This window comes from Heptranchias perlo, chromosome 30, assembly GCF_035084215.1.
Source record: "Heptranchias perlo isolate sHepPer1 chromosome 30, sHepPer1.hap1, whole genome shotgun sequence".
Classification (NCBI taxonomy): Eukaryota; Metazoa; Chordata; class Chondrichthyes; order Hexanchiformes; family Hexanchidae; genus Heptranchias; species Heptranchias perlo.
The window spans coordinates 26,198,435-26,213,015 of NC_090354.1; the positions used below are offsets into that span (position 1 = coordinate 26,198,435).

The window sequence follows — 14,581 nt, forward strand, 5'->3', positions numbered from 1 at the left end:
CACATTTGTTTGACCCCTTTCAGCAAAGTGACCAGGCCAAGCCGTTTGTGACAGACATATAGTACTCACGGTTGTAAGACCCATCTGTTCCAAACAGCTGTTCCAGTGTTCGCCTGCTTAAACGTTCAACACCTTGTGCCAAAGATGCGTTAGTATGTTCAATTAAAACGTGATATCCTCTGTTTTTGAAACGAGTTAAAATTTAAGGGTCTGGAGGTATCGCTTACCAACGGATGTGTAAAAACTAATTATTTGAGTGGTAATGACTTGCAGAGAAGTGTGTCCGAGAACAATATGCATTGAATTATCTGTACTACGATAAAGGTTCCCTCTCTTGCTGCTCCTGTGCTCCAAATAAGTCATCCTCCTCACCACATTGAAATAAAGACTCATTGCACTATCATTTCCTACTCTGATTCATTCTTTCCCAGCACTTCAACCCTGTGGGACTCCTCACTTCCCAGCCTGCCACAATCCAAAGGCTTTTAAAACCCTAGCTTGGCATCACCCAACCAATATTTCTGTATTTACCTCATCATCTCATCTACTCTTTTCAATCTTCGTGATGTTCAGCTCATTAGGCCTTAACCTTTCCACTCAGTTTCTCGTCAAAAAACAAAGCTTCGCGAAGCAGCACGTATTGTTGGGTACTGAACAAAGAATATTCTGGGTGATGTTTACAATCAACCTATTTAGTCATCTTTTGGAAAGGTACATTTAAACTGAGAAGCAAGGGTGTTTTTTTTAATTAAAAATTGCATCCAGCCTCTTGCAACAAAATAATTTTTCTAAGGTAAATGCCTGTGGACCATATGTTTACTTGTTGTTTGTTCTGTTAAATAGATGGAGTCACAAGGTCTGTATTCTCAAAATGATGTACAAACAGCCTGACAATTTCAAGCCACTTTCTTGCAGCTGATAAGCGGCTGTTGCCATAGCAACAAACATCCTGTGTATCTAATATCTGTTGGGAGAATGATGTTGGATGGCTTCACATCCACTCGGAGGGTTGAGTTCAGTATTTTCTTAAGCGAGATTCTTGCCTGCAGTTCAATCCTGACTGCAGATTTGTGTCATTAATTTTGCTCATTGCTCTTAACATACGTTGGTTGAAAGGGTTGTAAGCAGAGCTGACAGAGCAGAATGCCTGACTGTAATGTTTGCAAAAGTGTTTGAACTGCACAAATCAAGTGATGGGAGAAAAAGAATAATTTCCCAGACTAAAATACTTAAAAAGATAGAAAACTGCAAATGCTGGAAGTCTGAAATACAACAGAAAATTCTGGAAATGCACAGCAGGTTCAGACAGCATCTGTAAAGAAAAATGACCGATTTATAGATGGATACTCTTCTGCTGCTGAAGGGAATTCATCTTAAACATTAACCCATCTTTTCTCCTTATAGATGCAGTCTCACCCTGCTGTATGTTTCCAACATTTTCAAACACTAAAAATTCTAGGAGTCTCTCCTCTCTCTTGTCCATGTTTATGAAGTTATAGGATGACAAAGATTTTACCGATTTTTTCCTTAGTTATAGGACGACACATATTAGTAATTATTAGATCGAGCTATTTATGGGATACCGTATATGAATAATTTAAGTCATGACATGTGCTAAGTGTAGCATGCTTGGGAGGAACATGTAACTTTGGACCTATGGTTCCCAAAGCTGTCCAGCACTGGAGTTTTCCTCGTCTGGGTCAGTTGTAGACTAATTGACAGAGATTGATTGCTGTGATTAGTCAACAACTCCATTATCGTTGTATCACACGACTACCAGGATGTTAGAAGGCAAACTAGATGAAGTTTGATCTTTTTTCGTCTAGCAATTCCTATGTAGTGATTATTGGATGGAAGTATTTGGCAACATAGATATTACTGATTATTAGTTACAATTGTTGGACGCACAGTTTATTAGTGAGACATTCTGCAGTAACAGGGATAATCCCAGCACATTCACTGCTTTTCCCATCAGGAAGAGACTGGAGAAGCCCACCTGTTACAGCATTCGGCAGCAGAAAAGAACCAGAACCACCCCGTCTTCTGTAATAAAAGCAAAAATGCTGGACATGCACAGCTGGCCAGTCAACATCTGTAAATAGAAGAGGCAGGTTGTGTGCATCAAAATGTCACAACCCATCATCTCTCTTTGCAAGTGCTGTGCATTTCCAGCATTTTCTGGTTTTATTTAAGATTACTGGCATTTGCAATTTCCTTTTTATTTTATCGTCCTCTATAAGCAGAGAGTAGGAGAGTCTGTGGATGATGTACCCTGCTCTCACAGCACAGGAGGAAGGAGTCTGCAGGTGACGTACCCTGCTCTCCCAGCACAGGAGGAAGGAGTCTGCAGGTGACGTACCCTGCTCTCCCAGCACAGGAGGAAGGAGTCTGCAGGTGACGTACCCTGCTCTCCCAGCACAGGAGGAAGGAGTCTGCAGGTGACGTACCCTGCTCTCCCAGCACAGGAGGAAGGAGTCTGCTCGTTGTGTACCCGGCTGTCCCAGCACAGGAGGAAGGAGTCTGCAGGTGACTTACCCTGCTCTCCCAGTACAGGAATAATCCAGCACAAGGGAAGGAGTTTGGTGGTCGCAAGTCTTGCATTTGCAGCATAGGAGACAGAGCCTGCAGAGTGCATGCACTACACTCCTAACATGAAGTAAAATATTGTGGATTACCAAGCTGTTTAATTGTTTAAATCGTTTTGTACGATTTGTATGAAAACTGCTTCTGATTAAATATTTGGCTTTTCCATGTTACTGAAAGAGCATTAAACTATGGGCTTCATTAAATTAATGGAAAACATGTCATTGCATCATTCTGTTGACTTGAGGTTTCTCAGGCATGCCAACTCTGTCGCATACAATGAGAGTATGACTGAAACTCCGATTTACCACCCTTCCATCAAACAATATGATGTGGTTAAAGTGATTATCATTAAGTAAAGGGGGGACTGTCTCTCTATCTGTATCAATCTATTTGTGTCTTTGAAGCACTGCCATTAGGTATCAAGGACGACATTTTGCATTGCTATATTAGGGTCAACCTTGCACATCAATGATATTTTTCTGGTATTAATATAATTGTGAGATTGTGCCAGTAATAATTGGAAGATTAAAAGACCACATGTGGCAAATGGCACAGTTGGAGAGAAAATCTAATTTCATAAATGACGAGGGATATTCTGGGCATCTAAAAGAGCAAGGAAGCTCATTTTATTCACTGATAGCATGAATATTTTCTATATATATTTTGCCTGACCCAATGGAGTCGATTTTAACTCCCCCCGCCCAGTTTCCGCCAGGCGGGTGTGGGGGAGCCTTTTATGACGGAGCGCAGGACTTACCCACTCTATTCCCACCCCAATCTGGCCGACTGCATTTTTAAATTACAGACAGTAAGAACACCGGCCAGAGGCCAGTAAGCTTAGGAACATAGGATCAGGAGTAGGCCATTCAGCCCCTCATGCCTGCTCCGCCATTTGATAAGACCATGGCTGATCTGTGATCTAACTCCATATACCTGCCTTTGGCCCATATCCCTTAATACCTTTGGTTGCCAAAAAGCTATCTATCTCAGATTTAAATATACAGATTGGGCTCCGATGAAATCATCGGCAGCCTAAGCGGGGTGGGGGTGGAGTCGTAGCTTCCCAGTCTGGCCAAAGTTGCTGGGAGCTGCATCTAGGGCCAGAAGAGGCCCAGTAAGGTAGGTTTTTAAAAAATTATTTGAAGTGTCCTTGTGGGCCTCCGAGCTTGCCCGATTTTGATAGTTGGGCAGCCACTTCCTGCCAATTTCTCAGCCATTTTGGTCAGGATGTCGGCAAACGGCATGCTAATGAGTTCTGGCCATTGAAATCGGCCGAGGCTCCCTGCTGCCGCTCGCTGCCGGGGAGTAAAAATCGACCCCAATACATTAGTAGCTGGCAACTAAAGTCATGTGTGATGCAGCAAAAAGGGAACGTTCAAAACACGGAAGATGAGTAGAGGGTGATAGTTCTGAAGCAAAATGCACAGGCAAAAAATTTGATAGTAAGGAGAAAGAAAATGTAATGAGAAAGGGAAATAGATGAAATATTGTCTAAAATAATTACCCTGGAGAAGAGAAAGCTTTTTGGAATGGGTGGAGCTTTGGGATATGGCTCATGTCTGAAAATTGAAGGCCTAGGATTTGTCCAATGTTGACTGCTCTGCTCTGGTTTCCATTGGCAAAGGATGTGTTGTTTGCCAGACCTTGAAGACAACCTTGGTGATGTCCTCCAATGCATCATTGTTTGGTCTCATGATATTGTTGTAGGGCTCAGTGTTTAGTAGAAGACGGCTGCCAAAATTTTAGCTTTAGTTTGCTTATGGTGTAGCACTGAGGTGGCCAAAGTTGCAAACTAAAACTTCAGCTGCTTTGAGAATTTGAGAAGTTTTGGAACCAGGTAAGATTTCAGACTCTTGCTACAGTACATTTCTACAGGGACTCGAAACTCTCTGATTCCTTGCCTAAGTGGTCATAAGCCTAGCCAATAAGTGTGATCAGCTATTTGACCATGGGGCATCACAGCCTAGTTACACATGCACTTTCCAGAATTGGTCAATGGCTGGTGATTGAGGACAAAAACCTTTATCTTGCTCAGGGACACTGAAGCCAACTGTAGTGCCTCCATTCTGAGAACAGATGCCTTACTGGGCTTTCTGACTGAGGACCATGCCAGATGGTGCATTTACCCACTGAACCAGCAGGGTAGCCCCAGAGCCAGGTAAAACTTGGCATTCCATCCCTGCCACTGCACCACCGTCCAGCAATGTGAACAGTGGCCTTAGCGAGAGAGAGTTTATAGAAATATTACATGGACTATATTGCCTTGGTTTTAGGTACACTCTCATCAGATGTATAAATTACACATCTTAAATTAAGGGAGAGGGGGAACTAGCAACTGAAAACACAGGATTGCAAGTTCTTTCTACTTGCAGTCTGTGCAGAAAAGGAATGTTTTTCTCACTTTTTGCACCCAGTGTCGGGCAAATGTTCCCAAGTCAATTATCCTATGGCTTAGATGAAGGGTGAAAATTCCTCTGTAGCGCCACATCCTTAGAATAGCATTCATATGTAAACTAGTGTGACATTTCTGATTCCCATGCCAGCCATCTTTTGGACTCTAAGTGGAACCGCTAATTTAAATTATAGACAGTTTTGTCCTACAGATTTGTGCCCACAGGCAATTGGGTTGAGGTCTTATCAAACTCATTTCACATACAGCCTTTACCATCAAGAAACACAGACATGACATTCACCCCATCAAGTCTGGGCTGGATTCAAGCCCCAGTCCCATAAGCCAAAGAACAGTGTACCAACCCAGCCCCTTCATCTGACCGTTCCCATTTTGGTTAATGTGCCTCTAAATCATTATAATGTAGTGCTCACTTTTGTGAATTTACAACAAAAGTGACTTCTACTGTAAGACTTATTGTACGTCATCACATACCTGACAAAGCCTGTCCCTGCTCACTTTCAGGGACAACAATATCATCACTGCAGCTCTGTGTAGTTCCTGGTCTTCATGAAAATGAGTTACCTGCAAACATTTTCTCAACAGAATAAGCCTCTGGGACTGCTGCTACACTCTTAATTCCATTTAGTACTTATTAGCATTCCCCATGAACACCAGATGCGGCCAGTGTCTGCAAATCAGAAGACTTCAATCTGACTCAGATTACTGGTGTGCCTGTTCAGTCATTTCCATATTTAGAAACTAGTCTGTGACTCTGTCTCAGCCTTGTATGTATAGAATAGAGAATTGTCCATTTAAATTTCTAAGCCTGTGGTAAAACAAAATTCATCAAAATCCTACAAGATTTTGCACTCCAGACTGATACCACCATAGCATCGCTCTTCTGCAGGAGTAACTTTTGTATCATTTAGCAATGAGCTGTGAAGTTAATTGAGTTTCAACTTTGGTAGATCCACAATTTGCACCATTTATGCTGATTTATAAAAGATCCAAGTGTCTAAATTGAAGCATATTTTGAAAATTAATCCAAGCTAACACAATTTGAATTCTGAGTTCAGTTTGGTGCTTACCCATTTAAATAAGTTTGGGGCATTGCAGGGTAAATTGGTTCAACGCAGCATCACTTATTTTGTCTATTGTCAAGTGCCAGCTAGATTTGCAGTCTGAAATCAGTATTGTGCCACTTACAACAATTGTTCTCAAGTGCAACTATGCTGGGCCAAGGATTGTCACGTATGCATTGTTTCTTTGAAATTTTCAATTGCAGTGTACTTGTGGGAAATTAAAAACAGATACCTTGATCTATCAAAGATAAGAAACAGAAAGAACAAACAAACTTGCATTTATAAAGCGCCTGTCCATTCTCAGGACTTCCCTAATCACTTTGCAGCCAATTAATTATTTTCAAGTGTAGCCACTATTATGTCAGCAAACACAGCAGCCAATTTGCATACAACGAGGTCCCACAACAGCAGTGAAATAAATAACCAGTTAATCTGTTTTGGTGATGTTTGTTGAGGGATAAGTATTGGCCAGCATACAGGTAGAACTACCCTGCTTTCTTCAAATAGTGCCATGGGATCTCTTTCATCCATCTGACCAGGCAGGCATCAGGTTTAATAACTCATCTGAAAGACAGCACCTCCAACAGTGCAGCGCTCCCTCACTGAAGTATCAACCTAGATTATGTGTTGAAGGTCTGAACTGGAGCTTGAGCCTATAACTTTCTGACTCCGAGACAAGTGTGCAACCAATGAGCTAAGCTGGCATGTAAATGATAGCATTGCCAAGCTCAGTTGAGGACTGTCCTGTAGGGGGAGTGCAGTTAGTAGAGAGGCTCCATTTAAAATTAGAATAGCAAAATCAGGGTCTAGATTACATACCTGTGGGTACAGTGTAAACCAGGTTTTAGAAAACATTCAAGATTTCTCCCGTGGTGAATTGGATAATGTGGTGCTGAGCCATAATGACCAAGAAATTCCCAAATTTGGTCAGTGGCCTGAGCTTGCTTAGTTATCTCAGCCAGGGTGGCAGCAGATGCACTACAGTTGTCCTCTGTGGTCCAGACTAGAGAGGAGGAAGATATGCCAGGTTCCCATTCTGAATACAAATCCTACCATGCTTGCTGGGAAGTGAACCTGTACAAATGTTAGGTGAGTACAGGATTGGGCTTGATTGACATGTTGAATGGTATGCCAACACTCAGTCCAACACGTGAAGAATAACTACTTGGGCAAGATACCAGAAGGCTAGTGGCTTCCATGGAACCAGATTCCCAGCAAAAATCAGTAGCTTCAGGGGTGAAGGGGAAAAGAAAAAATAAATTAGAAGACTGAATCTATTTTAAGAATGGGGAAAAAAATAAACTGCCTAAAACTGAGAGCGTATTATTAAAGCTTAACATCCAATCCTCTTTTATCCTGAGTTTAAAATAAGCTCACTAATATCGTAAATACAAAACCAATCTCTTGCTCTGTGCTGCATGTGGCTTTTTTTATTAGTAATTAGCAGGTGAATTCATTAACCACGACAACAATGATTTAGATGAAGCTTCTCCTCTTCTCGCTCTTTTCCGCAGTTATTTCACAAAATCTTGTTTACTGCTCTGTCTTTCTGACATTAACAATAGTAGGCCTGAGGTGGAGCTAAGAGGCCGAATTGAACAAGAAAATTGCTCACGGTTGGAATCTAGTCTCATAAACAAAAGGTCTTCAGTACGTATAGGGAAATAATGTTGTAGTCTCCACTTTATGTACCATGGTGCAGAAGGAAGGTGTAAAGTTTTCTGTGTATTTTGGTTGGGCAAGGAGGGTTGTAGGTTGAACTGCATTTATTGTGGAATTGTCCAAAAGTAAAGCCATTTTGAAAAAATGAAGGAAAAATAATCAGCTCATTTATTCTGTGCCACATAATCCTTTTACTAGAAAGATGCGTATTGATTTGGTCGTTGATGGGGTATTTTTAGAGACTCTCAAATTCAGTTGGCTGTTTTTCCACAGCAACTCAATGCTTTATTGTGAAATGTTGATCACTGGACCTTCCTTGTGTGAACAATCAGTGGTTAAAGAAGAGAATGCGGATGTGGTCACTCAGTCAATCTAAATTTCATGAGGTCTAGGATACTTCCATGGAATGTTGCACAAAATGGGACAAGGCTTTAAGGTTTTCTTTCACCTGTGTCTGCTAAGAGAACTCTGTGGCCCTCGCTAGAATAATACTGGGAAACTGGATAAGTTACAGAAACAACGAGTTTCATTTTGGAAAAGAAGTTTTATTACAGTGGTTTTATTTTTTTTGCTCCGCTGATATTCTGTTTTTGGGATAGTTGGCTTGCCGCTATGAATGCAAAGTTTGAGACTTTGTCCTCTGGCAACCTGTGAGAAAGTAGCTGTTCTGAATAATTTTAAAAGGTGCATCAAAGACTGCATGTAACTGTTCAGGAGCCCTCATTCAGCCATAGTGTTCTGTGCAGCATTGGTCCAAGCGTTTCAATTGAGTTCAGATGGGTTAAAGTTTTAGGGTAATAAAGTCACTCCTTCACATTTGGAAGATTCAAAAGTTAGATTATTTCAATCCAAATCTGAAGGTGAAAAGCTGAAGCCAGATTGTGAAGAAGGAGTTATATTACAACTGATACTATGTGGTTTCAACGACTTTTTGTACTACCTCTGAATGCCCTTGAATAGTAACATCTAGTATTCACTCGGAACTTGTGGTTCAATATCTGATGACCTGATCAATTTCTCATTAATTTGAAAAAATGCAATCTTTTAAAAGCATTCGAGGTCAGGTCCCGTTGGCCTGTGTCCAGTTGCTAGTGTTGCTTCCCCTCAAGCCTGGTTTATGTTGAGGTCACTGATTCCAATTGAATAGCAAAATACAGACTAAGCAGATTAAAGAGAATCCCCAAACAAACTCTGTCAACCCGTGAGTCCCTTATTAAAATTATGACGTGAAAAGGTTAAATATCCTAACTATGCAAAATCCTAAAATTTAATTGTAAAATGTAGATTATTCCCTTGTCCTGAAATGTACTGCTGCAGCTGCACTGCCATTGCTGAAGAGGTTACAGGGAAGAGCATGACTGATGCTAATGGTTGTTCACTCTATGACTTTGAGGTTGATCTAAGAGCGTGGAAGTAAGCTGAATTGGGAACATTTTATAAGCAGTATGAAGGAGTTTGGAAATCAACGTTTATAGGAGCAGTTTTGTCTGGATATTGCTGTTGATGAAATCATTAAAACTTAATAATTGGATTTTAAAAAAATTAAAGTTTTGAGAGTGTCTGCCACATTGCAGAATTCACACTTCAAATTGCACAAAACCAAGACAATCATTTTGATGCTGTTTTTTTTCCCTACCTTGGAGCTGCAAATTTATATGGACCTTCTGATCTGAGAACTTGCCTAACCAAACAGTGATTAAATTCTGAAATAAAAACAGAAAATGCTAGAAATACACAACAGGCCAGTCAGTATCTGCAAAGAGAACAGAAGAATTACACTGGGAATTATATCTTGTGGTTTTCTCTTTACAGATACTGACTGACCTGTGTCTTTCCAGAATTTTCTGTTTTTATTTTAGATTTGCAGATTTTTTGTTTTTAGTTCAGCAGTCTAATCCTGAACTCAGGCTCTTTACTTACACCAATCAAATGTTGTGACCTTAAATGGACAGGTTAAACAAAAACACAATTCCACCTTAGCAAAATAACACATTATGCATTAAATGGTCTAACACTCCTGTTCTTATAAAACAGCTCATCATCCAACTTACCGTAAGCAATGCCACGGGATATCTGCTAAAACAATGCAGCACTCCCTCAGTATTGCACTGAAGTGTCAACCTAGATTATGTGCTCAAGTCTCTGGAGTGGGGCTTGATCTCACGACCTTCTGACTCAACAGGCGAGAGTGCTACCACTGAGCCAAATGCCACATGGCCCATGGGTTACATATAGCTCTCATACCCTGGCAATATGACCCTTGAAGCCCAGGTAACTCGATCCTATTAGCAGTCATATATCTTAGTTGCAGCTTTGTTCAGTTTGAATTTTGTGGGCCTGAAGATTGCGAAAGGACTATTTTTAGTCCTTTTGCCTCACTAATGAATAAATCCTATATTAGAACCCCAAGGTGTGTTAAGATATATGCACATTAATAGGAACATTGATGTAGCCCCTAAAGTTCCATGTACACACCTATGTAGTGTATGAAAACAAAATGTTTGGATGCCCTGCCTTAAGGGGTAAGTAAAATGCAGGTTTAGAGGTTGCTTAACACATTAATTTTTTGTGTTTATCAAGGTGATTGATGTTAGCTCAGAGAAGTTGAGTATTTCAGGCACACAGCGCCCAGGGTAGTACAGTGCAGTATTGCCCCTAATTTAGCACTAAATTAGAATCATACAGATGTTACAAGGATAGTTGTTAAGGGAAATTGACACTGGTGTAGGACTTGGCAATCTTCTGAGGTTGAAGCAAAGGTGCATTGTTAGGGCAGAGTGAAGGAGGCTTTACTGTCTGGCAGGTTGTGCTATACCTGACCTCGAAGTGCTTGATGCTAACATTGGGCCTGAAATGGGCATGCCTTTACCAACTGAGCCAAAGGGGAAGCTGTGAGGAGAAATGTTTGTGGTCAGGAGTCCTGTGGCCCCATGGAGACCCACCATTATGCACTCAGCAGTCCTAAGAATATGGAGACAAGCGTGCTTTTTAGGTAACGATCCGGGGAAGAAATCAACTCGCTAAACCAGTACCTGTGCGCACTCAACAGATACTGGTAAAGGGAATCTCTTTCTGCTCCAGCTTAAAATGTAGGTTGGATGCTGATCTCTATACCTTGAGGCTTGGCAATTGCTGGCTGAGTTAAAGAAAAGAAAGAAAGATTCTGCATTTATATAGCGCCTTTCATGACCTCGGGGCATCCCAAAGCACTTTACAGCCAATTAAGTACTTTTGAAGTGTAATAACTGCTATAAAGTACAAAACATGGCAGTCAATTTGCGCACAGCAAGGTCCCACAAACAGCAATGTTATAATGACCAGATAATCTGTTTTAGTCATGTTTGTTGAGGGATAATTATTGGCCAGGACACCGAGAGAACTACCCTGCTCTTCTTCGATATAGTGCCCGGGGATCTTTTATGTCCACCTGAGAGGGCAGATGGGGACTCGGTTTAACGTCTCATCTGAAAGACAGCACCTCCGATAGTGCAGCACTCCCTCAGTACTGCACTGGAGTGTCAGCCTGGACTTTGTGCTCAAGCCTCTGGAGTGCGGCTTGAACCCAGGACCTTATGACTCTAAGGGGAGAGTGCTACTACTGAGCCGCAGCTGACACCGAGTTCATAATTGATCAGCTGAACAGGAATCAATGCCTCCATCCTTTGTAGTTCTGTTCTGCTTTAAGACCACGGTCTTAAAGTGGAGAAGAAAATAATCTTTTATGATATACACATATATGTATTTTGTTAAAGGGCAGTAGAATCATGGAAGGATAAAGGACAGTAATGATAGGTTATCGTATAAAGAACTCTCCTGTGCTGCTGGAACATTGGATTTGGGGGAAATGAGCCGTGTCTGCCAAGCGATGTTCACAGTAATGAACGTACCACATGAAAAGCCCAGCGTGTGTTTTCAGAAGATAATCTAATCTTTCTAATTATCCCGAAGAATGCTGCTCTTGTTTTAAGTAGTGTAATTTGGATGCGATGCGCCAGGCTTCTGAGGCTCTGTGATCATCGGTAATGAAAGCCACCAACGCTCTCCTTTGTAAATAACTGCGAGGAGTAATGGTGCAGGGGAGAAACACAGCCGCTTATGCACAAATGTGCCTATTCTATTCTAGCGTCCCTTGAAGTGGGTGTCATTTTCCTATTTGCTGAAAGGCTGTGCACTTGTCCCTTTCAACCACAAACAAACTTGTTTTTATTTAAACACACCCCACTTGCGCGAATCCCAGGTCCAAGAATAAGATGATGATGCACCGCCCCCACGATTATAAGGCTTACTCGCTGTGCTGCCTTCTAAGCCTTAGCTCCTGCGTTTTCTACATTGTACTTTGCACTTTTTTATGCCAATTTTCCTCCCTCTTCCAAAGGCACTGGCTCATGCTGGAGTACAGTGCCACAGGCACTGGCAATTCTTTAGTACTTTACTGGAGTTGGGCATTCTTCATGTGCAAACCCAAACAATGAATAAAGGTGGGCTATTTGACCATTGAGAGCATCACAGCTGATCCAGCCCTGGTCGGGCATCCACACATCCATTTCTTTAGGGGTCACTGGAAAACAATGTAATTACAAGAACAACATGCATTTAAATAGTGCCCTAAATGTGGAAAAACATCACAAGGCACTTCATAGAAGTGCAATCAGACAAAAATGGACAAGTAACAGATAGCTCCAACGCATGGTTCCAGAGAATGGTTGGCTATGGGTTTGAGCCCCAAGTTCCCCACACGGTTACTAAGCTCAATGTGAAGAAAAGACCTGAGATCAATTTATATCCTCTACACCAAATAAATGTATTGCTGGCTGAGTACTTTTTCAGGCCTTTACTAAATATTCACATGGTGACATCTTGATTTTGATCTAATGCTAAAGTGCTGTACTTGTCTGGCTCTTTGAGTAGAAGTTGTCATTAGTAAGCCACAGAGCTTTTGAGAAATATCAATATGGGAATTATATGTGTTTAAAGTCATTAATTCAACAAAGGAAGGAATAGACTAACCACATGTTGAATCTCACCAACTTTCTGCTTTGCAGTGTGGTGTTATAATTATGCGCTGAGACTTTTAGATTTTATTTTTGTCTTCTGTATTCAGAGTTCTCGTTAACTAAATATTTTTAATCATTTTTCTTCGTCCACACCCCTGTATAGTAAAATAAATAGTGATATATTACGAATCTATTTAAACGTGTGGAGCTGTTTACTTTTCAGAGCAACATACATCAAAATGGCTAGCGTTCTTAAACCAAAATATGTCATTTGTTACTTTGGCACTTGGTAGGTAAAAGATGGAATTAATCCATTTCTGGGCCCAAGTGCACCTTCCTGCCTCTTGTCATGTGACTGTTTAGCCTTTAATTGATGTAAATTACCCTATTAATTGGACATTTTTAATGGTTAATGAAACCATTTTCACAACATAAATCATGTCTATATAATTTAGAGTATCAGAAAGTATATAATTTAGAGTATCAGTAATGGGATGCAAAACTGAGATCTTCTGTCAATAAATACTCTTTGAAGTGAAATAAATTTAGTGAATGGGCTATTTGTTAAACAGGAGTCCCCTGTTCTGGGGCCATGGTAACCGGCCTTCAGTAACAGACCTGGCAGCAGGTACCTGCTGTGTACCTAGGGGAAAGGAAATGGCTGTACGTGTTCAATTCACAAACAAACAGGAAACAGAAAGAAAATGCTTCCTATCTAAGGGAAGTGCATACAGTAGGAGAGGTTTATTTTTAGGGAAGCTTATCTTTGTATTTTTCTTTCCCACAAACTACTCCATTGATTATTGAACTTCCTCTACAACCTGCAGCTGACAAATATCCTTGTATCCTGCACTCTGCAACCTATTCCACGTAAATAAACAGCTCGTTGGCAAATATTTCAGTTCAGTAAATCGAAATTAGATCCACTCTTGTATTCATAGAGGTGCATGATTGCCAATTGAAAAAAATGATTTTAATATCCACAAATGAATCTGTCCAAGTAAGCGCCAAAAGACAAGTCGCAAGTTGCTTTGTGCTTCTCCAACTTCATGAGTGGTATAAACATCATGGGCTGTATTTTGCATTCTATTTATAACACAATATCTCTTGCATGGAGAAATTGTGCATGATATACTGTTTTTGTATCTCAACTTTAAAGACCAGAAATTGCAGTATAAGTAATTTGTAGATGCCTACATTAGCTTTATATTTCCTTGAGGGAAATTTCCATGTGAGTTTTACATGCTTGTGGTGTGTTTACAGCCGATATTGCATGTAATGTCTATCATCCCTCCACCACCGCGCACCGTGGCTGCAGTGAGTACCATCCATAGGAGGCACTATAGCAACTCACCAAGACTTCTTTACCAGCACCTCCCAAACCCTGCGACCTCCACCATCTAGAAGGACGAGGGCACCAGGTGCATGGGAACACCATCACCTCCAAATTCCCCTCCAAGTCACACACTGCCTCAACTGGACATATATCGCCATTCTTTCATCGTTGCTGGATCAAAATCCTGGAACTCCCTACCTAACAGCACCGTGGGAATTCCTTCGCCACATGGCCTGCAAAGGTTCAAGAAGAAGGTCCACCATCACCTTCTCGAGGGCAACTAGGGATGAGTAATAAAAGCTGACCTTGCTGGCAATGCCCAGAATGAACTTTTTTTAAATACCCCAGTCTAGCTGCTGTTGCCAAGATTTTTTTTAAAATTACAAGCTGAAATTAAGGTAAAATTTTACAGTTCATACACAGGTGAACTTTCGCAAATCAAGTCCTCTTGCTGAGGGATTTACAGGAGGTGAGTAGAATCCTCCTTTGATGAAGTGCACAATTTCCATTTGTTGTATATAAAATCCAC

General features: G+C 41.0%; 1 protein-coding gene across 6 annotated transcripts in view; it reads left to right on the forward strand.

Annotated features, from left to right (window-relative positions):
- Positions 1 to 14,581, forward strand: part of LOC137300008 (unconventional myosin-Id) — a 496,111-nt gene that overhangs the window by 388,137 nt on the left and 93,393 nt on the right. Inside the window, exon 22 of one of the 6 annotated variants that reach the window (XM_067969088.1) lies at positions 2,241 to 2,699. The exons of 4 other annotated variants lie outside the window; for them this stretch is intronic. In XM_067969088.1, the coding sequence (XP_067825189.1) occupies positions 2,241 to 2,250 (10 nt within the window). In that variant the 3' untranslated portion in view covers positions 2,251 to 2,699. Of the gene's footprint in view, positions 1 to 2,240; positions 2,700 to 14,581 lie in introns of those variants that run through there. One more of the 6 variants, XM_067969089.1, reaches the window with a different exon arrangement.